The 25,345-nt window shown below is 43.5% G+C and overlaps 1 protein-coding gene across 7 annotated transcripts; it reads right to left on the bottom strand.

The window, feature by feature from the left end:
- Window positions 1–612: 612 nt before the first annotated feature.
- Window positions 613–23,257, bottom strand: LOC114439225 (CREB3 regulatory factor-like). 7 transcript variants are annotated; one of them, XM_028411076.1, is made up of 11 exons: window positions 23,147–23,257; window positions 22,438–22,608; window positions 17,507–17,585; window positions 17,332–17,387; window positions 17,101–17,217; window positions 16,191–16,989; window positions 12,007–12,180; window positions 11,300–11,489; window positions 8,352–8,425; window positions 6,736–6,864; window positions 613–6,422 (listed from the first exon to the last, which is right to left on the bottom strand). In XM_028411076.1, the coding sequence occupies exons 4-11, from the start codon at window positions 17,338–17,340 to the stop codon at window positions 6,307–6,309; spliced, it is 1,608 nt and encodes a 535-aa protein (XP_028266877.1). In that variant the 5' UTR covers window positions 17,341–17,387; window positions 17,507–17,585; window positions 22,438–22,608; window positions 23,147–23,257; the 3' UTR covers window positions 613–6,306. The 7 variants fall into 7 exon arrangements, with proteins under 7 accessions (XP_028266877.1, XP_028266873.1, XP_028266876.1 ...); XM_028411072.1 differs by having other exon boundaries at window positions 17,332–17,390; XM_028411075.1 differs by lacking the exon at window positions 23,147–23,257 and adding an exon at window positions 22,787–23,130 and having other exon boundaries at window positions 17,332–17,390.
- Window positions 23,258–25,345: the final 2,088 nt, after the last annotated feature.

The following is a 25,345-nucleotide window of genomic DNA, read 5'->3' on the forward strand; positions in this document are numbered from 1 at the left end:
AGAACTGTACAAGCCAGGTAGTTTTAAGACAGTGTCCACGCCTTCCAATGAAGATTTTTAACTGTGATTGGTCAGACCACAGAGAAGCTCTGTATTTCATATTGGTCTATATTAAATGAGCTTGATCTGCTCGTCTCTCCAGGATGCTCTTTTAATGAATCATGTCAATCACCTGACACATTTGAAAGGGTTTAGTGAAGTTTTCTCAGGATCTGGAATTAAAAATGTACTGAGTTACAACATACAACCTGTGCTGTGAGGCACTGGGGGCTATATGATCTTAAACTGCTATGAGCTGGATCCTGTAACTTCCAGTCAGGACGAAGTGGTGCTGTAACCCTGTGAGACCTGTGAGTGGTGCTGTGCTGTGCAGTGATGATCCCTGGATGGATATGCAGATCCTGATCCCTCACACCACACGGTGCAACGAATAGACAAAAAGCACCACCTTAAATTAGCCACCTTCCTGTGTCACAGTTCACACAAAGCAGTTGCAAAAACACTTATGCAGTGAAACTTTTCCTTTTCTGTCACTAAGCTGAATTCTGTTAATACTGAATGAGCCGTCTGCTCAGTCTTTTCTAAGCTCTGCATTTAAAACACAGCCACAGGTTTTATTTTAAAAATATACTTTAATACAACAGCTGCATATAAATATTAAAATATACATTATACAGGTGTACAGTACACTCACACAAAACCAAAACAAAAAATATTAGGCTTCTATTTGTACGGCACTTCTTGTATTTTTTTGTCATTTTTTTGTTGTACTATTTTCTTAAAGATTACTTACTGATGAAAGTTGTACATAAAGATGTGTTAATGTGTTAACAGGTCCAAAGTATTACTGTAGTAATGTGATTACTGGGTTACTGAAAGACAAACAGACGGTTAGGGAAGGGGAGGAGGAGAAGAGAGGGTTGCTGTACAGTATATGACATGGCATTGTGGAATGTTTGTCTCTTGGTTTTTACTTTTCAGCATGTTTTCAGACAGATTAAAGAACCAGCAGGGATGTGATTATTCAGTCTTTATTCTCTCCACAGGAATTCGCTTTTGGATACCAACATATTATTTCTAATGAGTCAAGGTTGTTTTTGTTTGTTTTGTTTTCTGCTCACATCCACGACCGGCCTTTGGTTTCGACTCGTCTTCAATCCAGACAGAAACGACTGACTTGGTTTTGGTTAAAGCCACGAGGTGTGTTTCAGCTGCCATCATGCACATCATTATTACATTTGGAATACGAAGCCAAACATCTGTGTTTGAAATCCATAGGATGCTACACCACTCAGACTGATAGTACAAAAGGTAACTGAATATGAACACGGAGTATCATTTCCACACTTCGGTTTTTGTGGGAAATCAGTAAATGATACAGAGTGTGTCAGTTTGGAGGTGCTGGTGGAAAGACTTTAATACTTTTCAGTCTTCATCCCTAGCAAAACTGGCTGCAAGTTTAAACTGAACGGTCAAATACAAGATTGGTATGAGCAAGAAAGCGAAAAAGAGTTTCCCCAAAAATGTAGACGGCTTTAAATTTAACATACTATTTGTTTTTTTTAACCTCATCACGTAACATTACCATCCTTCAATTTTGATTCTCCATGATGGATAGGATAAGCCTTGCCCCTTGCCTGTCTAAAGAAGTGACAGCCATATTGGCTTTACTGCCCTCTTTATGCTGCAGTATCCTTCAGTCTGGCGGGTCAGTCTGTGGGGTAATTTGAGCTGCAATGTAAGACATTGTCAGGGGACATGTGAGGCTAACAAAGGCCATAAAATCTCTCCTTAATGTCTACCTCGATGCTATTCAGTCCAATTTAGACAAATCTACATAATCTGTCATGTAAAATAAGTCCATTGCTCTATCATACTGTGAACATGTACAGGCTCGTCACTCACAGCAAGAAGCAGATTAAGAAAATATTTTAAAGAACCTTCATGGCTTTTTGAATCTTAAATCTGTAATAAAAACAGATGCTCTGTGATTTAATTGTAATGATAAGACATGAGAGGCACTAACTGGAGTTCGATTCAGCCTCCTCCACCTTATCTCCACTTGTCTGAACCAACACCTTCCCTCCATCTGGCTCCTTCCCAGACAGAGGTTTCCAGGTCAGTGACAAAGGAGGGGGAGGGCATCAAGATGCAGGCCACCACAGCAGGCAGCTGAAACCCTCCTCTGCAGCTGTCAGAGTGTGACAGCGGGCGGAGGTGGAGGTGGGGATTAAAAGGTTTCAGATAAACTGCTCAAGCACCCCCCGCCCTCCACCAGGCTAAGTGCTGTTTCCTCAGCCTCCTCTGCCTCAGAGACCCACCGCCTTTGAAACTGGAGACGACCTAAGTGTCTCCAACAATGTGAGCAGTGGAGCAGAGTGGGGACGGGCACCCAGAGGTCAGCGGCGTCCCACCAGTGTAGGCTTACTGATGGGTCTATTCAGTCCGCCACGTCCACAGCACCTGGTCCAAAAACTGCCTGCCCTCTCTCTAACACTGCCTTAATGTTGGTCCATTTACACTTGACTTATACAAGCAGGTTTGGGTGTCAGCACAGACACATGTGGTTGCAGTTGAAATGTCCACTGGAGGACTTTTGAAGCAGTCTTCACACAGCGGGTCCGCATTTCCTATATCAAATGTTTGATTACTATCTTTTCATCATTTTGTATCAGTATTTTCTCAGTGAAGTAATGCTTCACCTAACACAGCAGCCATGTCAACTGAAAAACATCCAAACTGGATTTCATGCTTCAATAACACCAGACAATACAGACCCAGTGTGAGACGTTTCAGGACGCTTGAACACTGACAACAATATGGCAGCAGATTTCTTTATTCACTAAAAGAATGCTGTGAGTCTGGGTCTGGCTGGCATTATGAGTTTTAAACTACCACCACTCCTCAAAAGCAGAGGTGGACGCAGCTCTCACTCTGAGCACAGAGGTCGGTGAATAACGTTTTTGGGAAAAAAGGACTGTTTACTTCACACAGGGAAGGAGGAAGTAAGATAAGAATGGTCCAGTTTTTGCAGAGTCATTGTCCATATTAGGTCAGATATGGCCACATCTGTACGCTCAGAGTCATGCTTTCTTAAAATGATTAGGGCTAAGCTCAGTCATGTAAAAAAAACAACAAAAAAACAGCTGTAACTACTGTTACAGTAAAGTGACCATACAGCTGATGTCCTTGGGTCACCCCCCCCCCTCCAGGTGCACAAAAACAGACACTTTCTGGGAAACTGAGCAGGAATGTGAGCAGGGGCGAGTGGCCTTGCCAAGAATGGCCACTCCCCATTAAAGCTTTACAGTTAAAGGGATATGCCTCCACAAAAATGTATCAAAATAAAGGACAAATCCATCATGTGAACTCCCTACTTGTGTAAAATGTGCCATCGTGTCTTGTTTGTTGTTCGGATCTGAGGCAGGAATTCACCGTGTTACAACAGTTTTCTGTTCACTTGAGTTTTTGGCATATAGATGAATGTACACAGCAGATGGTGTTTTCTGTTATGTAACGCCGCTTGAGAGGAAGGGAACTATCAAGACAAAACTTGTGCATTCAAAAGTGGAATCTCTTAAACCCAAAGACCTCCTTGTCCTCCTCTTCGACACAACAGATGGGCTGTACAACTTTTTAAACCTCAGCGATATGTACTGCAGTTGTTTTTCTGCTGTTTCCTCTCTCTTTGTTTGTTGTTGCACAAGCTGCTGCCAGCACAAGATCCTGTGACTCCGCTGGCAGCATCGCCTGCTTCCCAACAACCCTTGAAGAAAGTGGCATAGCAGCAGCAGCAGGGGAAAGAGTAGTGCACACGGTTAAACAAACCGGATAGGTTTCCTCCTCCTTTGTCACATTAGAAGCTGGCCAGGTTAAAGGACGCCTCAGTGGCATCAGAGCCTCTGGCTACATCCATTTCTATCTGTTGTTGTCATCATAGCTTAAAGCTCTGTTCACAAGCAGCAGCGATGCCACAAACAACCATTCCAGCTGAGCAACAGGAATCCTCTGTTTACAGTACAGTTTCATACTCATGCATAAACTACACTAAACTGTCCTCCTCTGCCCACAGCTTCAGAAATGACCATGAGAAGGTGAAGAGTTTAAGGGTTTAAGGTTAGCTGCTCCTCTCCTGGTAAAGGCAGGAAATGGATTTTTCCATAGAGGGGAACAGTGCGTTATAGAACAGCAGCTTTGGAACACAGCCAGGAGGGAAGCTCCACAAGGTTAAAAAACAAAAGGGAGCCACACCTGTATGTATACTTCCCAGAAATGATGTTCACAGAAACCAGCGCCAGCTGATGTTTCCATGTATAGGTTTTAATCTGAAAGGAAAATATTTTGTTTTTTTGTTTTGGCTGAATATGTGACACGACCCAAGACGAGCCAGCAGTTTTAAGTAAAGTCAAGTGAGGCCAAGATTTGAGCAGTAGTCATGGGTTACGTTTTACCTTGTAATAGGATTTAAGATCAGGCATAATAACACAGGTCCCTGTGGCTTTAAGCTCCAGGCACTTCAGAAAGGCGTCATTATGCAAACAAACTGCCTATTACAACAGTATGTGCTCGCAGGCCAAAACCCAGTCAGCAGTTACTGCCTGATGCCTCCACGAAGGTTTGCATTGCTTTTTTTATTATTATTTTTTCATCATGTAGTAGCACCATACTGAAGCAAACCGAAACCACCAGTCAGTCACACAGCGCTTGGCGCCCTTCAGTCTCTCAATCAGTATCTGTCTTTATAAAAAGGTGCCAAGAGTCTTTTCTTCTCTTTAGGAGGCTCTGAAGCCCTCTTCAAAGGTGCTTAGTTGCTCTTACCACAGTGCAATTCAAAGGGTCCTTGACTTTTTATGTCCAACAACGTTTAGAGAGCATGGACAGGTTGGTCTACAGCTTCAGCAAAGACCACAGAAGAAAGGCAGATTTCAAAAGACTGATGCCCACTTTGTGGGCTGTGGCATTGCCAAATAACAACAAATAATAATAATAATAATAATAATAATAATAATAAAAACAAATTAGACGTATTTGCTTTCTAGATCTACAAGTGTTTTTCTCTATTTGTCATTGCAATTCAGGAAGTTGCGCTACATAATCAGGTCAGGGGTTGAGGAGAGGGCTTGGGGAAGGCATTGAGGACACTTCCCTTTTGTGGGTAAAAAAATCCAAAACCACTGCAGATAAGCAAAAGGAGCACCAGGCTGCAGAGCAAGACAGCTGACCATATAATGACCTGGCAGTCACTTCCTGTCTGCCGCACCATGGTCTCTCAGACCTGTGATGATAGTGCATGTCTTTAAAGGATGCGGGTAAACACAACGACACTCACTTTATCTCTCCCTTTGCAGAACATAAAGATGTGTTAATGGTTGGCAGCATGTGAAGCAGTGACAGGTTTTGGTGTGCGAGTGGTTCAGCAGTATCTTTGGTCAGTTTAAATTAAGGTGCAGTTTTCTTTTTTTTTTTTCTTTTTAAAGTTTGCTTACATTTTGATGGGGTGAAGGGAAAGTCAAAAAGAGGTTGGGGTCTATTAAAGCTCCAAGGACTTTTCCACAACAAACAGCCAGTTGTTTCCATTAACAATTGCTCTGGCATCAGGACTCCATAACTTGTTGTGTGTCACAACGCATACTGACATTTCAGATGCCGACGCAATCCAAATGGTATGCAGGGCTTCTATAGGAGCCCAGCCAAATAAAAAAAACACCACACACACACACACGGTTCTTTGTTTTCCTGGCCTGGGCTCCTCCCACTTCCTTATTTTTAAACTTCCTCTATCCTCAAATGCCCCCTCGCCCTCGGCTCACTACTGGTCCCCTGCCGACAACTACGACCATCTACAAAACAGTGCAATGTCTATTCATAGGCACAATGGGATACAAATACAGCACACAGAGGGAGAAAGGAACACTATACACGCTCATACAGTACGTTACACGCACACACATACGCACACACACAGACAGAACACAGAACACAGACACATCAGCAGCAGCTCTGGCCTGGTGGTGGTTGTGGTGCAGCCTGCAGAGACAGAGCGGTGAAGACGGCCGCTGTTTGGAGGGCCAACAGGAGAGGGACCGGCAGAAAGGGTGGCAATTTACTGCCATTTTGTTTAGGCTACTCCTTCCTCCTCTTTGTCCTCCCTTTTCTTTCCCAGCCTCTCCACCTCCGTGCTCTTACTCAAATGATGTGAGCGTGGCGAACGGTGTAGAAAAGCTCAGCCGGGACAGGTTGGTGGTGCTGAGAGGGGAGGGAGAGGAAGAGGGAGGGTTGTGGAGGAAGACGGGGTGCTGGGTGGAGTTATCCCGCTGCCTCATCTGCTGCCTGCGGGGGGTCTTTGCGCTGGTTCTGACCACCCGCGCTGGCTGCCAAAATTCTCTGCACAAAGTCTTTGGTCCGCCCAGCAACTAAGGGTCCTGCGGTTGTCATGGAAATAGATTAGGCAGTGTGATGAGAATTTAAAATACTATTGTTTTCGCAATTAAATTGGTTCAAACTGCTGGTTCTCATGAACACTGCATATTATCACCTCTGGTCACTGATTACAGGCTATCAGGTTATGGGAGTGGGCTGACTCATTTTCAGAGTGCAGGGAGGAACAGGAAGTGCCAGCATAGCACTGACAACACTCTGATGAATGACAGGCTCACACAGCTAATCCAAGATGTCAGTTCTCAAAATGCAGTTAACCGTGATAAGGTGCTATCATGTTAGCTCAGTGTTACTCACCGCTGGACTCTCTGAGGATGTCTTCCAGGCGCTGGGTCATCCCTCGCTCATCTGTGTCCTCCTCCTCGCTGCTCTCCACCCGCAGTCTAATCACCTCCTTAATCCGCAGAAGAGCCCCCAACAAGTTTTCTGTGCAGGAAAAAATAAAATAAAATGAGTACTGCTTAGGGATAGGGATTAGGGATACATTTTGGTTTGGAATAAAAAAATATTGAGGCTACAGCACTGGCCACACATCTGATAGGAATATATTTCACAGTGTTTTCTGGGGCAGCGAGGATGCTTGTTTAAAGAGTAAAAATGAAAGTTTAAAGAAAATGAAAGGGAAAGTATATTCAATTTTTAGTCCAAATAGAGAGGGGTGAAAGTGAAAGTGAGGGCAGCAGTGGGCTCTGACATTACACCTCGAGCAAGACCATCAACCTCTATGAGCTTCAGTGATTCTGTGGACATGACGAGCACGTTATCATGAATATATACGGCAAATAACCCAATAATGGGCTTTAATGTCATCAGCATTTTCTGTGATTCTGGTGTCTTAACCTAAGATGTCATGTGACCAAATGACACCATATCTGTTAGAGCGAATTATTCTTATACTGATGGGATTTCTCTTTTGTCCATCGCTCGTCTCAGCAGGAAGGTGCGTGTGAAGGATCACAGTGGGTCTGACCAGCCACCCCCTCAAGTTTCTATACCACACACACACACAAAGTCTGGAGGCTTCGCAGCACTGGCAGAGGACCAAAGTCTGACTTGTTTGAAGTTTGCTGTTGAATCTGCGGCAAAGTACGTAAAGTGTGTTTTGCATAGATGCAAATCACAGTGATAGGAGAAGAGAGAGAGAGAACAGAGAGAGCGAGTGAATGGCCCACAGTAGGGGGGGGAGATCAGGGAAAAAGAAAGCAAGAGAATGTGTCAGGTTAAGCCCTGTGTGTTATGGCTTCCTGCCAGGAGGACAAAAAAATTGTGTGAGCCACAACGAAGGCCTTTACAATGAAATGCTGGACCAGGATCAGGAATGGCTGGAATGTTTAAAAAACGAGGAGAAGAAAAGGACAAAGGAAGTCGGATGCTGGTTATGTTTGAATTCAAAGAGGTCGAATCAAACCAAATGAGAACGAGGTGGAAGAGGAGAGGAGAAGGCAGAAGGACTGGGCTGATAGGTCTCGCAGAATGGAAGTGTTGATTATCAGGAACAAGGTGAAGTCACACTTCTCAGGTTTTGTCTCAGTCAGTGTATTTGCATATCCTTCAGTGGTCTTGTTACTATCAGCTTTCGAAGCTGAGCTGGAAATATAAACAGTGCATCTTAAAGTGTTTAGATAAGATACTTCCTGGGTCCTGGTCTAACCAGGAGGATCAGGGCCACTACATGTTTCACCTGCTTCTCTAATCCTCTCCTGTATGGACAGCAGTGGATGAAGGTCGTGGTCAATATAACGGCTGTTATATAAGTTCATCCATGTCTATTTACACTCCATAGTAAAAGCATTACTCTGCACTGACTTTATTCCTTCTGTTGGCATTTAACTCGGACCTTCGAGTAAGCTATGTACCAGCTAGAGTTTTAGTGAACATAGTCCTTCAGTACCTAAAAGGCTGTTACCACTTACCATACTCCTGGTTGAGCCCCCACAGCTTGATCTTGTTGGCTTCGTGTTGGGCCTTCTTCTTCAGCCGGCAGGCCCTGAAAACAGAGAAAAATATCACACCATCATTCTCTGGAACAGGAAACGCTGCTATAGTATTCTCCATTCTCCACATGATCCTGTTACTGAGCCTGTTGGCTCACACTGAGAGCAGCTGGAGAGCAATGAGTGGAGGATGTATTTCCAAACTGCGAGTGAGATTGACTGAAAACCTCCCTCACCCCCTCCAAAGTACCATTTGACACCACAACACGTTGGTTTGGTTTCAGCGTATTTGGAGCTGAGAATGAAACAATCAATGCATGTTAAATATTAATGCATCTCGTGGGGACCGTTCTCTGCAGCTTGCAAAGAATGTCTTTTTCCTGCAGCTGTGAGTCAGCTAACTAAAACTTCAGGAAACTAAATACTTGCAGGTCAGTAGTGCTGGGCACAACATTCTCTGTGTATTTCTCACATGTTGGATTACGCCACAGCTAGGTTTTTTTTTTCTTTTTGTAGCACACCCCTGCAGCTTTGAGGAGGAAGCAGCCGGCCTAATACACAACAGTTAATCTGCTCCTAATTATTGCAGGTGAAGACAAAGTACAGAGGACACAGTCCTACTCAAACGTTTGTGAACCCTGTAGAATTCAACTTTAGTTGTTGTTATTACTACACAAAAGATCACATGATACTGAAAGCAAAGGTTCACATACTGTTGGCACTCACGTGTATGTTATATTAGAATTATTTACTGGAGTAAACAAAGACAATAAAATATGTGTTTCATTTGTTTGATTGTCTTTTTCTGCTGCCAGGATCGAACTATAAACAATTCTAAGGGGCTTTCAGCACTTTCAGTGCAGAGAGCTGCCGTTTAGCTAGATCATTAAAGGTAACATTTGTTAATGTTTAGACTAAATCAACAGAAAGTGAAGAAAATAATGTGTGTCACCTCTATGTGTAGTGTTGCAGAAATACCTGAATTAGCATGCTAACCAGCTAGCCGTGGACTGTGAGTTAATGCAGTCTAGTAATGTAGTCAACCCTCAGACAATTTAGAGGAGATGCACTTACTAGTGCATCTAACAGCCCATGATGAGTTGCTGGTTAAACTGTGTGGCAGCCTGTTCTGTGGCTGGTGGCTGAAGGGATGTCTGAAGTGATATGAGAGTGACTGGAGGCACTAGAGGTCACCATGGTTAAACACAGCTCTGTGCAGTAAGGCTGACCGAGGCGGCGTCTGTCTTTACATCAGCCAAGTGCTACTTCCAAAACTACTGTCAATGTCCCTTTGAGTCAATAAACACATGTGTGTGTGTAATTATAAGACAATGTGACGAAAGTGGTCTCCCTATCTCTGAGCTATTACCACTTCCAGACCCACTGTACAAATGGCTCCTTTAACTGATTACATCAACGTTTATGAGAACGTTCTTATTGGTCCTCTCCACACGAGTTCAACAATCAGCCAAGTTACAAAAGCTCTGCCTCTGTGAGCGAAGCTGCAGATTACAGTAATTCAAAAGCAGTTAGTGGATTTCAGCCAGAAATTCTGTTGCTGTTAAAATTTGTGTTAGCAAGGCTTTGGATAAGATAAATATAAAACACAGTTAGCATAACCTTCCACAAAGACTGGTGGCAGGGGAGCAGAAGAACTTCTGTTACTTCACATAACATTTAGATTTGGAGTGGTCTGATTTACATGTATGGATAAACTAACAGGTTCCACCTCCTTCCAGTTTTTTAACTAGAACTCTGGAAAACACTGAGGTCACGTATTTTAACTGACCTTTGAACCTTCACATATCTCTGGATATAAACATGCTGTGTACTGAACTGAATATCATTCTTCATGTGCAGCAACCAGGAAAAAAAGTACAAAATATTCTGCATAATAATGGAGCCCAGTCACATATTTCCACTGCTAACAACGAGGAGTTTCCCCCCGAGAAGGTTGTTTTTGTCATGATTTAGGGGAAGAACGAGGATGAACCCAGTGCTAACTCTGTAAGAACCACAAATATGACTGCACAAAAGGAGTGAATCTTCACAGACGTGATTCCTGCAGATTAGATTAAAGCATGAACTCAGTGACATACAGTATTATAACTGAAAATACACACTGCGTAGCCTTTACTGAGATCTTTTCCTTTCTGTTCCCTTTTTTCTCCCTTCTTCCGCCAGTTTTCTATTGGATTGAGTGTTTGTGTCATGTTTAATGTCTGCCTGAACTAACAACATATTCCCAGAGTCCCCCTCCTCTTTTAACTGCCTGTAATAATGTCCTGAATTCTGAATTCTCCCCCCCTCCCTGCACAGATGAACTTTATATGACCCATCTTTCTCTCTACATCTAACTCCTCATCTGCCTCCTCGAGACTGCCTGAATTCCTTCTATTCAGCTTTTCATCCTCCATCTCACTGCCTCTGCCATGATAATGTCCAAGGTAAACTTCTTAAAAAGAGCCAATCACTGGAAAATCAGTCATGACCTACCTTTTCAGTAAGTAAATGCATATTATTGCTGTTCTGAGTTGGGTTTTAAAGGTCATTTACTGCATTGTGTTCCTCTAACAGCCAGCTGAATGCAAACGCTTACAAAGCCCAGGAAGGAAGACCAGGTTCTTTAGATTTTAAACAAATTTATCAAATAGCACTCAGGTACAATGTTATTTTTATTAGTGTATTGCTCTCTACACACACCTTTCAGAAAGACTATTCGAAGGTCAACTATTAAATGCACAGTATATTTAAAAAGCAATCATTGCTAGGTTAAAGACTGCAGAAACCCTGCAGGATCCACTTTTCTGCCAACACTGAAAGCCTCTCACAGTTCCCACTCTCGCCTGATAAATCAATGCAGACAGTTTGGAGGGGGGCTCTGACAGAGGGCAAGACGTAGGAGGGTGGTAAAGAGCATGAGGTACCTGGAGGCCAGCTTGTTCTTCTCCTTTCGGGACCGTGCTCGGGCCACAGCGGGCAGGTCATTGACCGGACCCATGCCGTCGATGGCAGCGTTGAGCTTCTGCAGCTGCTCCCCAATGTTGTGGAGCTTCTGGGGGTTTGGTGTCAGGTCGCTGGCATCTGTTTTGCGGGCTTTGCGGCGCCCTTTTTTCCCTGAACAAACAAAAAATGAAATACATATATTACTGTGCTGAATGTTTAACACTAAGGTGGCGGTTTGGTATTTTACTGCTCTGGATTATCTTCCTTCCTGGACTGTGTCTTGTGAGCTTTGAGCTGCAGCATACAGGCTGCCAAACTGCTGCACAGGTTGACATAAGATTCACTTATAAGAGGGATGTTGAAAAATTCACATTTTGACATAAAAATTGTATGTAGGCCACTCGCCTGAGGGTCCCAATCTGATCTATGTCACATGAGAGAAGAGAATTGGGACACTTTCAGCTGCAGTGTGAGTGTGGGTTTAACGACTTCTGTTGTTAAAAGGCTCATTGGTACCTTTCAGTGATTAACCATCAACCTGATAATTATCTCTTATACTTATTAGTAACCATATCACAATTTTTACTTAATAAATTGGCCAATTCAGTGAATAAAAATATCAGTAAAATAGTTCTGCTTATTGATTGGTCCATTAGAGGGCCTCATCAGTCAAGTGCAGTATTCTCACCCTCTCTGCGGTACAGTGTGCTGGGTAGAGTGCTGGAGCTCCAGGACAAAGACCAGTGGACGTCCCCGCCCAGTTTTTTCTTTGTGGCCGTCTCCCGGGCACGCCTGTACTCCCAAAAGCAGCGACGCTTTGACGGGCGCTCACCCACCTGCCTGGCCGGCTCTGCCTCCACCTCTGCAGGCACAAATACACACAAAGATACATTTGTGCACTAATGCAAACGCACAAAAGACTTTGCAATTCAAATAACGGAGGAAATCTGTCCTTAAAAGATAAGCAGTATATTAAAATGTATTAAAGCTCAAGCCTCTATGTCCACTGTAGACATGAGAGCGAGAAGAGACAGAAAGTAATCAAATGTTTAGGATCCTCACTGGCACAAAGTATAAAATAACCATCCTCTGAGTACCATGCATGTATTTCCCTCTGGTGTTGCCCCTAACACAGACATCACTGCCCAGCCAGGCAAAAGTGATTGTGTCTAGAAACGTTCTTGTTAATTTCAATGCGGCACACACTGGAATAATGCCATGACAGTACAAAAGTGACAGATTAGCTCAACTACCAAATAAAGTTCAATAACCCTCAGAACACTGAGTTCTGAGTTTTTTTTGTTTTTTTTACTCAGTCACACTTTGATTACTGTGAGCTCATTACCTGCATTATTTCTGCACGTCCTTGGAAAACAGCACCACTTCTTACAGTGCAAACACTTGATGATGATTTTTATTATTCAGACATGTAGAAAAATTGGTTGTGGCCAAAACTTTATTTTAAGCCACATGTAAGATCTTCAATCGGTAATAACAGGTCTAATCAATTTTAAGCCTTAGAATTAGCATTTAGATTATGTTATTAATATAATCTGGTCCAGATGTTGCGACAGAATCACTTGATAGCATAAGCCGAGAAAAGAAATCAATAGTCCAGGCCATGGTTGCAGTATCTCATCCATTAGTGCGGAGGTGGACAACACTGACAGGCGTATATAAGATATTTATTACAAGAGAAACAGCCTGCAACTTAAACCCACAGATGATCCATAATCATAACTGACAGGTATTAATCTTTACATTTCCCCGCTATGAAATCCCGCTGTGAGCCCTAATCCACAAACACATGCCTGTGTGTCCTAATGACAATGGTACCAGCAGCCCAAACTGTACTGTATCTACGTATGCCGTTTCACACATGGACGTCATCGAAGATTAGCTTCCAGTGTGCAGAGCCGTGAATAATGGCATCATAAATAATACAGCGTGCAGAGCTCCACCAGCAGGAAGAAAGGAGGGACGCTTCTGTCACAAGCACCAGAGCTATGTTCTGTACGCCGCTGTGATAAAATCATCATTTCATTTCAATGTCATTTCTAGTAGGATTAAGTCAGACTTCAACTTAATAACCGTAAAGTCCCATCCTTGCTGTTATCATGTCCGCGGTTACACACACACATACACACACGTGGCTTATGTAACATTATGTCACATGGTCCAGTGTGTACATGGTGCCATAGACAGCAGCATTCTCAGCAGCCATTTTGACATAAAGTGAATATATAAACACTATTTGTGTTTATAGCACTGTAGTTAGGATGTAAACATGTATATCAAAATGGCTGCTGAGAAGAAGGGCTATTGTCTGCGCTCTCTCCTCATGGCTCATAGCTTCCTGCGTGCACACACACACACACTTTGACCACTGACCCAAAATCAGTTTTCCCATTTGGTAGCACAAATCTCAGACTGCACCAGCCTCCCCCACTTATCTAGCCTTGAGCCTGGTGTATCTGTCCCTGACAGACATGCTCCAAGACCCACACTTCACTCCTCTGTCCACTCTCTGAACTAACCCACCATCAATCTATGTGAACTCCTAACACACAATCACACATCCCTCATCGCTGTGAGCCAACGGAAAGAATAGCTCAACCGCGCAAACGCACACACACTGCCATAACAATGGAGAGCAACAATCGTGTCTCACGAGTGTCGAAATTTGACCCAGACTGGTCTTTGAGACTGAGCCAGCGTCCTCTCCATTACCTTGCAACAAGACCCTTGAGATTTGTTTATCTAACTTGAGTATGATCAGAAGTAAAGGGAGCCTGGGAAAAGATGGTAATCAGAAGGGAAGTCAGTTTATATGTGCATTATCCAATAGACATATTTATGTTTTGTGTCCTACAGTCTGGACATTAAATCTCTTCTCATATTTAAGGGTTTTAGCTGAGGCTCTAAGCTAGCAGCGACCTGTGACTTCATCTGCGAGATAGTTTTCAGTTCATTATAGTAGGATTACACCGCTTTAGTGTGCTAAGATTTATATGAAACATTTACTGCCAAAAAGCTGATGATCCAGTTCTGCTTTTGTCCCAGTGTTATTAACCACAACATCTCCAGAGATAAAAAGGTAAGGTCCATGCTGTCTTTTTATCATTGTGTGAGTGGGGGTCACCACAACAAATCATCAATTTCCATCTAACTCTATCTTCTTCTCTCACACCAACTAACTTCATGTTCTTCTTAACGCTTCCATATGTCCCCTCTTTGGCCTTCCTCTTGTCGGGCAGCTCCATTTCCGACATCATTCCACCAATATAACCACTATCCCACCTCTGCACATGTCTAAACCATCTCAATCTGGCCTCTCTCTCTCTGACTTTGTCTCCAAAACAGCCAACTTGAGTTGTCATTCCTAAAGAGAACCTCAACATCTTCATCTCTGCTACCTCCAGCTCTGCCTCATGTCTTTTCCTCACGGCTACAGTCTCTAAACCATGCAGCATATCTGCTCTCACTGCTGTCTTGTACACCTTTCCTTTGATTCTTGCAGACAATCTTCCGTCACTCAACACTCCTGACACTTTTTATTATTGTACAAGTTTTGATGCAACCTGTCACAGAGACTTTCAGAGAGTCTACATGTTCTCTGGCACGTGAAACATCATGTATTCATCCAATAATGTTCCAGCACTAGGTCTATTTGTTCAGGTGTGAGGAAGGTATTTACTCTCAGGATCGTAGACAGGATTACAGAAAGATTTAGGTCATGGTACCAATTCATCACTGCGTACAAGAAGAACAAAATATTCTGGCGTAAACGTACTAAATTATTTATTTACTTATGGTCACTAACTCGCAGCAGCATGGTGCACATGTGGGTGATTTTAGCCTATTTTTTGAACATTCGCCTAAAAAAAAAATCAGTCACTGCTATAAAACTGCATGGCAAAACTGAATGACCCAAGGCTCTGTAGGTAAGAGACAATTGGGAGAGTTATATAATACAATGTGTCTCCTTGTTGCTATTACAGGACCACAGTGAGAAAAACTGACATTTTTACTTCTACAGAGTCAAACCTGTAAACAAGACAGCAAATAAACATATTACTGAACCTGTTCTCAGATGTAATGCAATAGAACTGAAGCAGAACCGAAGCTGAAACCTTTAACACTCTTCAAAAGTCACTGTAGCACTATAGGGATAGGACTTTTAAGCAGTCCAACTCATCTTCGCAGCAGCTGAATACACAGTCAGTAGGATGGTCAAAGGTCAACAGCAGAAAACACTGATGATTATCATTATCAATCTTTATGACAGCTTACCAACACATTTGCCAGTTTAACTGTAGCCATTGTTTAGGGTCTTCTGTGCACCTTTAATATTCGTGAATGAGCGATAAGTGAGGTGTGAAGAAATAATGAGGGAAGAAAAAGAGTTTTAATGAGCTGCCAGCTTAACGCTGCAGTCTGTGGCTGGCATGGGTTTGAAGCTGCTTAAAAACCCAGCTCTTCTGTAACGCTTGTTTAACAATCTGCACCGACTTTCATACCTTATTTAACATGTCCAACTACAAGCCCCCCTCCACACTGAAGACAAAGCAGCCTGGCTGCTGCAGATGGTATTTCAATACATGAGGAGACTCCAACCCTCAAAGCCATTTCATAACAGTAACACTGCAGCCACTGAAGCCTGAAGTCTGATGTCTGGGAATTGCACCCGCAAATTTGGTATTTAATGTGCCTGTGCTCAGCCAACCAAGTCGGACGAGGCGGTCTGAGGTCTTGTCTGGACCGGAGACAGATTAAAATGGTTTCTGTGTGGGCAGACGGGCTGCTGGCAGCGCCGTGATGCGCTCAGATGTCCTCCCCACACAGATAGAGACAAACTCCAGCCAAACTCACCACATTCAGTTTCTGAGGAGCTCGAGAGTTCAGCTTCCACTGCTGTCTCCTCTGCTCCCTCTTCTGCTTCCTCCTCCTCCTCCTCTTCTTCTTCATCCTCCTCTTCTTCCTGCCCCTCGTCCTCATCCTCCAACTCCAACTCAGTCTTGGCCTGGATTTCCTCCCTACTCCGCACCTCCTGCTGTGTCTCTACTACTTGCACACCCTCTGTCTGGGAGCTGTGACCAGGCCCTGCCCCCAGCTCCCCTCCTTGGCTCAGGGAGTAGTTGTGTTCCTCGCTGCAGTGCTCCAGAGCCAGCCCTGCTGCTGCTGCCGCCTCCGCCACTTCTTCTTCTTCCTCCTGTGCCACCTGATACACCTCCACCATGCGCTGCCTTGACATCACCTCATCCTGTCCTCCTGCTGACGCTCTTCCTGCAACACATAAGTCCCCCTCTGTTGTCGTAGCGATGGAGATACGCCCCTCCTCTTTCCCTACAGCAGGGCCCTGGACTTCCTGGGTCACAAGAGGGGCTGTTTGTCTGTTCCTCCTCTTTCTCTCCTCCTCCTCTTCTTCCTCCTGCTCCTCACGGCTCCTCCCCCAGCGGCCCATCAGGACAGCCTCCTCGGAGCAGGCCAGCAGTTCCCCCCCGACCCCAAGGCCCAGCTTGGTGTAGCGGGACATCTCATCCAATGCAGACACGTCCCAACGCTCTGGGTGCAGGTCCTCACCAAAGCCTCCATCGTCCACCAGGTCGCTTAGCAACTCAAAGGGCCGTTTCCTTGGCGATGCTGGGGAGCCCAGCATAAGGAGCACACTCTAAAATGGGGGCAGAGACATGACAGAGGCAACTGAGAATGTGTTTTTTCTGCTCGAATCACTAAAACAATGACTTTATGCTGCTAGTCTTTCCATTTTGTGTTATCTCACCTGGTCATACTCAGTCCTGCCCCCCTGTGGCGACATGGCCAGAGGGTAGGGGCTCAGCAGACCCCTGTGTCCCCCATAGGCCTCGCCAAACGCAGGCTCCATCCCATTCATACCCGGCTGAAAGAAAAGACAACACACACATGTAGTGAGATAGAAACATGGAGACCAAGAGGAGTATGATTCAGAGGTGACGGATGAGAGCAGCAGAGTACAAAGGTGTTCCTACTTTACCTGAGGCATGCCCGAGGCAGGAGGGTGTCAGGTCGCGGTCACAACGTCAGTCAGTTCTGCTGCAAAAAAAACACAACCAGAGCCTTGGAATTCAACAAATATAAGAGAAAAAGAGGAGTTTGCTACAAGGGATGGAAGGAAAGGAGAGAGGGAGGAGGTAAAGAAGGCTCCTCACCTTAAGGTTAAGAGTTGAGGAGTCAAGGGGTCAAGTGCTTTTTTACATGTCTCAGCCCTGTAGCTCTCAGTCTCTCAGCCTGGACAGGAGAAGAGAAGGGATGACGTTAGACTTGGACAAAAGCTACAAAACTAATTATACAATAATAAAAATGAAAACAACGGAGAAAATAAACACATAAAGCACAGCACAAGCATAGCATCGTAAGTCATTATTATATGACACATTTTACTATACTACAATGCAGCGCAGGTTATTCACTGCTGCTGACTTTAGTTTGAGCATTTAAAGGAGAGATGAGAGCACAAAGATGATAAAATTCTGTGTCATTTTCATAACAAAGCTAAATGTCTGTCTGAATGCTTAATAAAAAGAACCGTGTTTGTTTATTGTGATCTTTCCTTTCTTAAATTGTGTGTGTGAAGCTCTTTGTTGTCTGTTTAGCCACAGCAGCCAATGTTGCTTACATTCACTGCATAGTTTTTCTATTAATACATCCATTTATTCCAACATGAAAAACATGCTGCTGCTGCTGCTGCTGCCAAAAATGTAGGACATATCGCTTCCTGAGCACATCCTGCCAACAGTGAACATTTAAAATAGCTAATTCAAAAGCTTTTTAAAGCTGCCGCAAAGAACGAAGCATTTGTAGATTTAAATGTGGATAATTACCAAGTAGCATTTGCAGTGTTATTATCAAAAGATGGACAAAAAGTGACTTCGAAATAGTTTTCACACACAAAAAAAATACAAAACACTCGCAGTACAGTGTGGAAAAAAGACAACAATCAGTAAAAGGGATATGATCAGATCATTACAAACCTGACTTGTTTGGTAAATTTAGTAAAGCTGTCCTGAAGGGTAAAGCAGCCAACACATGAGTATAAGCTAAAATTTCCAAGGCTAATATTGGCTCTCGCCTGGCTAACTGGAAAGTTTTAAGAGGAAGCTAGTTTAGCTGAGCTGTCATGGTGAGTTTAGCTGTGTTAGCTTGTATCATGACAGCCCTAGCCATGAATGAACAACAAGAGAAGCCGATACCGTGCACATTCTGGCCTTAGTTCTTTCCTAAAAACATAAAGCTGGTGGATCCTGATATATTCAGTAAAGAGGCCATGTCTCTGCCACTCTCTGACAATTAAACATGGGTGACAAACACATTTCACAGAAGCCCAGTATAATGTTGTTAAACATGAGCACTTCATATTACTCAAATATGAGGAAACGGTGCATTAGTTGGGGACTATTGTTGGTGGATTCATACACAGAATGGATGTGAAGCTGAGAGAAAAATGTAGTGAGTGTGTAACAGCGTGACTCACTGACGTTTTTAATTGTTTTGGAACAACAATTGAGTGCACTGAGGATAACACACACAAAATGTCTTTGTTGACAATAAGACAATCTGAACGTGTCCTCTAAAGAACTGCTTCTTAGGCTCCACCCAATACGGTTAAACTCCACCAATGACTTTGTTTTTGCCTGCCGAGCAGCACTGCATCAGTTAATGTTTGTGTAACCAAAATTACAATTCTGCTTTAGAGGAGAAGAGAGGAGGCCACACTGCAAGAACCGATCCGAGCAGGGCTGTCTTCAGATGGCAGCATGATGAAACACCGAGCAACGCTAACACACACACACACACACACACACACACTGCAGGAACAATGCAGACCTACTGTTCAATACCTGTTGGAAAACCCAAAGAAAGCGACCCACAAGGCCCAGTTCAGTGATTTGAGAACAATGCTATAATATGTTCTTGTTGAATTGACCTCAGGCACACAGGAATGAGGAAATGAGGATTGGCTGGGCGGTTATGACACTGCCTTGGCACGGCACATGGAAAACTGGTATTTGGCACACGAAGCGACCCAGCTACCAACATACTGTGTACACAAAAACTTATCAGACACACACAGAGTTTTTAAGTAGATAACCAACTGGTGGCATAATGGAATAATCCCAGCAGGCTGTGGGATTATTTTGCAGAGACTGTACTGTTGTAATAGGGTTAAAATGATGTGCAGTTTTGTCAGCCATTTGCCTGTACCAACAACACAACTTGTTAGTACCAGTTCTAAGAGTTTCTTTCCTTCCTCAGGATAAAAAAAATGATAATAATGATATAAAATACAAGATAAATCAGGCTTTTAGCTCCCATTGTGCCAATTCTTTGGCTCATAGTGCAAACTAACAGATAAAAAAACATTCAAACTGAGTCGTAGCCTATTTACCATTTCCTTCATGTGGGCACAGCACACTTCAGTATATCTGCTGCATTTACAAAGTAAATTTACACGGTGAGAGCGATGCACTAAAAGGATTCCTACTTGTATTTGTTCATACTACAGCTAATATAGAAGCCAGGTATGCCTTTGTGCAGCAACAACCCTGCAATCATTCTCTCTCTCTCCCTCCCCCTGTGTGTGTGTGTGTGTGTGTGTGTGTTGGTTCAACATAAGGGCTCGGTTGTGTCCAAAGGTCCTTTTCCTCATAAACACATTCTGACAGGAAGAGTTCACAGTGAGGCAAAGGAGAAGCAGAATGTAAGCACTTTGGTCAATAACCACCAACAACCATCGGCTTTACGTTCACACAACCATCCATTTAGTCCTCTGTAAACAAGACTCTGCAAGCAAAGTGGATGCCAACACAACTGTTATGCAACACACAACGCCAAATACTCACAAAGCAAACATGTCAGCTAACATTCACAGTTGTGGTGAGATTATGGTTTGAGTAGTGCAGTTCATGCATGACAAAAGTTACTTTTCCTTACATACACAGCCACAGAGGACTTCCAAATGCACAATGAATGCTCTTATTTACAGACAAGTGACTCTCCTATTAGTGTATTATTAATGCACTAGAGTAATTATCCTGAACAGTGTGTGGGCAGAGAATATGCAAAATAAAAAAGAACCCTTATGCAACACAGAGTAATGCTCCACTAAAACACTGATAAAAATTATAATCAATCATCATCTTTGGCTAAATAAATAGCATTAAGAGTCCCTTGAATTATAAAGTGTTGTCCTGAAAGCACTTATTTATAAACTATTATTTAACCTCACAATGACAAAGAAAATGCCAAAAAACAACAACAGGCTTAAAGTGTAAACAACAAAACAACAGTAAAAATAGAAGCTTGTTATAATAACTTATTTCATGTTATGTAGTTACAGCAATCATTCAGATACTGAGGTCCCATTTACTCTCCTCTCTAAAACTTTACATTGTAACTTTCAAAATAAAAGTACCTGCTAACGCACAATTCCAAATATATGTTGAACGCACACCGCACTCTGCAAGAGGCAAATTCAGAGCATGGACAGCCTGACCAGACAATGAACCTTTAGCAGCTGGAGGCCTCTTAAAAAAATAAAAATAAAAAAATCTCCAGCGTGATAGAGACTAGCGCAGTTATGGATGGTTGGAGCTTACGCACGAAGAGATGGGGACCGACAGAAAAGTACATTACAGCAGGAGTCCGTGCAGAAGCTGAGGTGGCAGAGAGTATGGCCGAAAACCGCGAGGGGGGAGGCGGGAGTGCAGGGAGGAGAGACGGTCTGGCTGTCAGTCTGTCTGGGAAGCCAATTTGCCAAATTAAAGCACCAAAAATTTGGGGCGGCGGACAAAGCTGTGCCTCTCCTGGGAACACCCTGCTTTCTCGTCTAATTCATTTAAAAATATCTGAATTACATGCAAAGACAAAAAAATATGAACAAACAACCCAAACGACCCTGGACGCGCCCCCGCCTCTCCGTGTCCTTGGAGCTGTGTTTCCCGTAACGATGGAGAGCCAAAGTGGCCCCGTCTGCCGCCCCTCTATTCGCTCCCTGTCCTTTCAGTGCGCATTCACAATAATAACCCGAAAACACCTTACACCCTGAGAAGGAACCGATCGATGCAACCGAAGTAAAAGGAGCAAGGACGCTGCTGTGTGTCCGCACAGCTGGATACAACAACAGCAGCACACACAGAGCCAGAGCACGAAGGGAAGGTGCCATGGTGGCAGCCAGCAGTGTGTCCCGCATGGCACGGCGAGCCGAAGAGCTGCACTCCCGCATCCAGCCCCTCTCTCTCTCTCTTTCTATCTATCTCACACCGCACATCCACATTTCACGCATTTTGTACTTTTTTAAACACACAAAACGTAAATTCATACCAAACGCAGCCAGCACGCTCCCGCGGTGTATCCAGCCGAGACAACAGGGATCCTTTCAGCGCACAGACAACAATAAAAATGGGGCGCAGCTGGCAGTGCCACCGGATGTCCAATATTAATTGTTAATACGGCCGATTTCAGAGCATGCGGATCGGCTTCAGCGCTCACCAGCTCCAGCTGCATGCAGGTGTCAGGGCTGCCGTGTGTCCACGCTGGCTTGGACTTTCGCTAAACATTAAAGTTGAGGAGATGTAGAAATCACAGGAGAACTTCGGCTGCTGTTTGTCCGCCTGCAGGTGCTGCTGTCGATCGGTGCTGCTCATTACAGGCCAGAGCATAAAGTCAGTGTTTACTACAGTCAAACTGTCAAGTCTGAGTTATTAGAGAAAAATAAATGTTATTCGTCTGCGTATGCGTAAAAATGTGGATAAAAAAGACAAAATAAAAAATGGAAGCTTTTTTTAATCGTGGCACTAGTTTTAAATGGTCTGTACAGATATCAGTGGAGACTTTTTTTGGGATTAATTTAGAAATGACACTGAATATTTGAATATGCTGGAAATAAAATATTCCAAATCGAGCGCTGTGCCATGCTACTGTATGTAAATCCATGAGAAAGTAGCCATTTTTTCCACACAAGACCGTTAAAAGCCCTCATACTCTGTGCTTTAAATATTTATCAGTGACTTCTTAGTGGTTAAACTTTAAATAAACGCTTATTTATTTACCCAAAGGCACACAGCTGTGAGACGGACTTTACCTCTACGCGTGTCCTCGGATGTCCCCCTTCCGAGTTAAGGCTCCTCCGGACCGGGGGAAAATGTCGGCCTCGGCCTCTCCGGATGATATTATTCCGCACCATCCACAGAGGGGGAGCAAAGGATCACATGGACAGTCGCGGCGGCCGCTCACACCAGAAACCCCGTTCAACCTACAGCCGCATGGAGGAAGTTAGTTTACAGCAGAACAGAGCAGGCATATGGCGGATAAACGGGACAGAAACGATGGTTGTAGGACTGTTGAACACCCCCTTCTCCTCCTCCACCACCACCACCTCCTCTTCCTCGTGCCTCTCTCCCTCCCCTCCACCCATTGGTGCTGAAGCCTACCGTTTTGGAGAGGAGACGGTGGAAGAATTAAGCCAAATCTTTCATAAATAAAGTTTTGCGGACATGTGCGGTAAATCCTCACTGTGTTTGACGTGCTGCTGCCCAGAGTCTCCTAAACCAGACAGCGGGACACTTTCTGTGGCGGCGCCGCGCTTCAAGGCACTTTTTTGGACAGAGATTGAGACATAAACAGAAAGAGGCAGATGGAGGGCGTGGATCCGCGCGACTGGATGTGTTATGAGTCCTGTTTGCTGTCACTGTGCAGCAGCGTTGTTGTTATTGTTGGTTACGCGCTGGTTAGCTTCACATTCAGGGCGCACGGCGCAGCGTAAAGGTGTAAAGGAGCTGTGAGTGACTGACCTGGTCAGAACGAGAAGTGTGTCAGCTGTAACAACAGTTGCTGTTCTCATCGGCGAATTGGGGGGCACTTGAGTTTACGAATAATCCCACAGACTGAGTGTCAATTTCCAGAGATTAGGGTGTGAGAGTTATGACTACGTTTTTCAAAATAAAAGTCGCGTTGAGTAACGCGCAAAAGTTCAGCTCTCATTTGGCTTCTGCAATATGACAATGACCTCTGTTATAAGGTCTGCTTTTGTATGTTTATTTTATTTCAAAATGTTAAAAAAATCGAAAACAAAGACAAGACTTTATGTCAAACAGTCTCTGTTCAAACTGTTCATTTGTGAAAGATCTTTTTAAAATACTACGCTGCACCATCAGCTCTACTGAGGATTAAAACATCACAATACCATAAACACTTTTATACCATAAAATGACAAGTCCATGTCCATGTCTATGTAATCACTGAGACATAACGTAAACACTGAAAGCTGTATGCCACATTCAGCTGAACTTCTAGGGGACTTTCAGATTTTCATCCCCCTATAAGGCTTGTTTAAATAGATCCATCTGTCTCTGGAATGGATTAGACCTTAATTACTTAACACTGCCGGTAAATTAGCATGCAAAAAAAAAAAATAATTGATTGATTGATTGATTTTGTATGGTATGGTATTTGTTTTGATATTTTGGGACAATAATAGAACATCTTTATTATCTATTCATGAGCGTAGTCCTCTCTTATTATGAAAAGCAAACAGCTCTATTTCCGGTTTTGCGGACATTCACTCTTTGTAACTTGACTCTACTGAAGCTGGTAAAAACGGATATGGTTTGCATCTACGACACAGCGTCGTCACGGGGCGGGGTCTTACGACCCGTCTTTAAGGACACTAGGAGGACTGGGACTGCGAACCCGCTGACCCTATTCTGGGCCCGGGGCTGCTTCTCAAGCCGAGTTCCGCTGGAACCACTTCACCTCCATACCGAAAACAGAGCAGCAGAGCCCGGCTGGAGGCCACCACAGGGTTCCTGCAACTCCACAGCCTCTGCTCTACCAGCATTGTTCCTAAAACTGTTGATGTGCTGCATCTTTTCTCGATAAAAACAGTGTTAAATCCAGGCATATAATAAACAAACACAAACATTATAGCAGCCTATAAGTTATCTCCCAGTATCTGATATGTTTAATGTGCTATAAGACAAACAACTACACACATTATTCAGTATTTTTGCCATTATACTGAATAAAATGTGACTTAATTAACTGGAATAAAAGAAAAAGTAGGTCAAAGCCAGAGTATGAAAATATACAAACTAATGTGCATACATATCCATCCAGACCATAGAGGCAATAGCTTTATATAAAATATTTAGGTTAATGTGAAATTAAATAAGTCAACAAATAATTACAGGCAGACGACAAATAGACAGAGGGATCAGCGAGCTTTCAGCTGCTCCATAATGAAATGAAAGGCTTCTATAGTACAGGCCGTGTTATATAGGTCAGCTCGTATAGCTGCATGCATAAAATCTTAATGTACTCTCAGAGGAAAAGTAGGTTGTCATGGGGCATGAGCACATAAAGACACATTTTATGAATATTGCAGCGGATAAGCTGTGGTTGTATTTATCTGCGTCTAGCCATATGTGTAGGCCTGTAGGCTGTTTGTGAGTGTGTGTTATGTGTGCATAATGTGCATTAATTTGGCATTAATCGCTGTAAACAGAAATGTAGGCCAAGGCTCAGACATACAGTATAATACTTAGAGGACAGCACTTCTTCCTTCTTTTTCTTTTTTCTGTTGTGGCTTGTGTTAGTTAATGATTTATAAAACTTTGCTGCTTCTCATAATGTCCTGTGGATTTAATAATTGCTGCTCATTAGAAATGGTATGGTGAGGCTGCTAAGGCACAGCCACATTAATAAATTACAATTACACCTCTTTGATGGACTAGCACTAATTATTGCTACATTTCCCCTTTACGCCCAAAGTGTTGCAGCGTATTTTTTTGCTGCTTGAACCTCATAAAATGTGCTTTTCCTACTGTAATGTAGCCCTCTTAAATAACAGCAAATGTTCTCTTGTGTTATTAACGGCACACTGTTGCAGTGGAAGTGAGTGTTTAGCTTGTTTTGCATCCGATGTCTGCTTCACCTCAAAAGGAGGCTGAAGATTTGAACTTATTAAGAAAAAGTGAAAATGTGGAGAAAAC

This window comes from Parambassis ranga, chromosome 1, assembly GCF_900634625.1.
Source record: "Parambassis ranga chromosome 1, fParRan2.1, whole genome shotgun sequence".
Lineage (NCBI taxonomy): Eukaryota > Metazoa > Chordata > Actinopteri > Ambassidae > Parambassis > Parambassis ranga.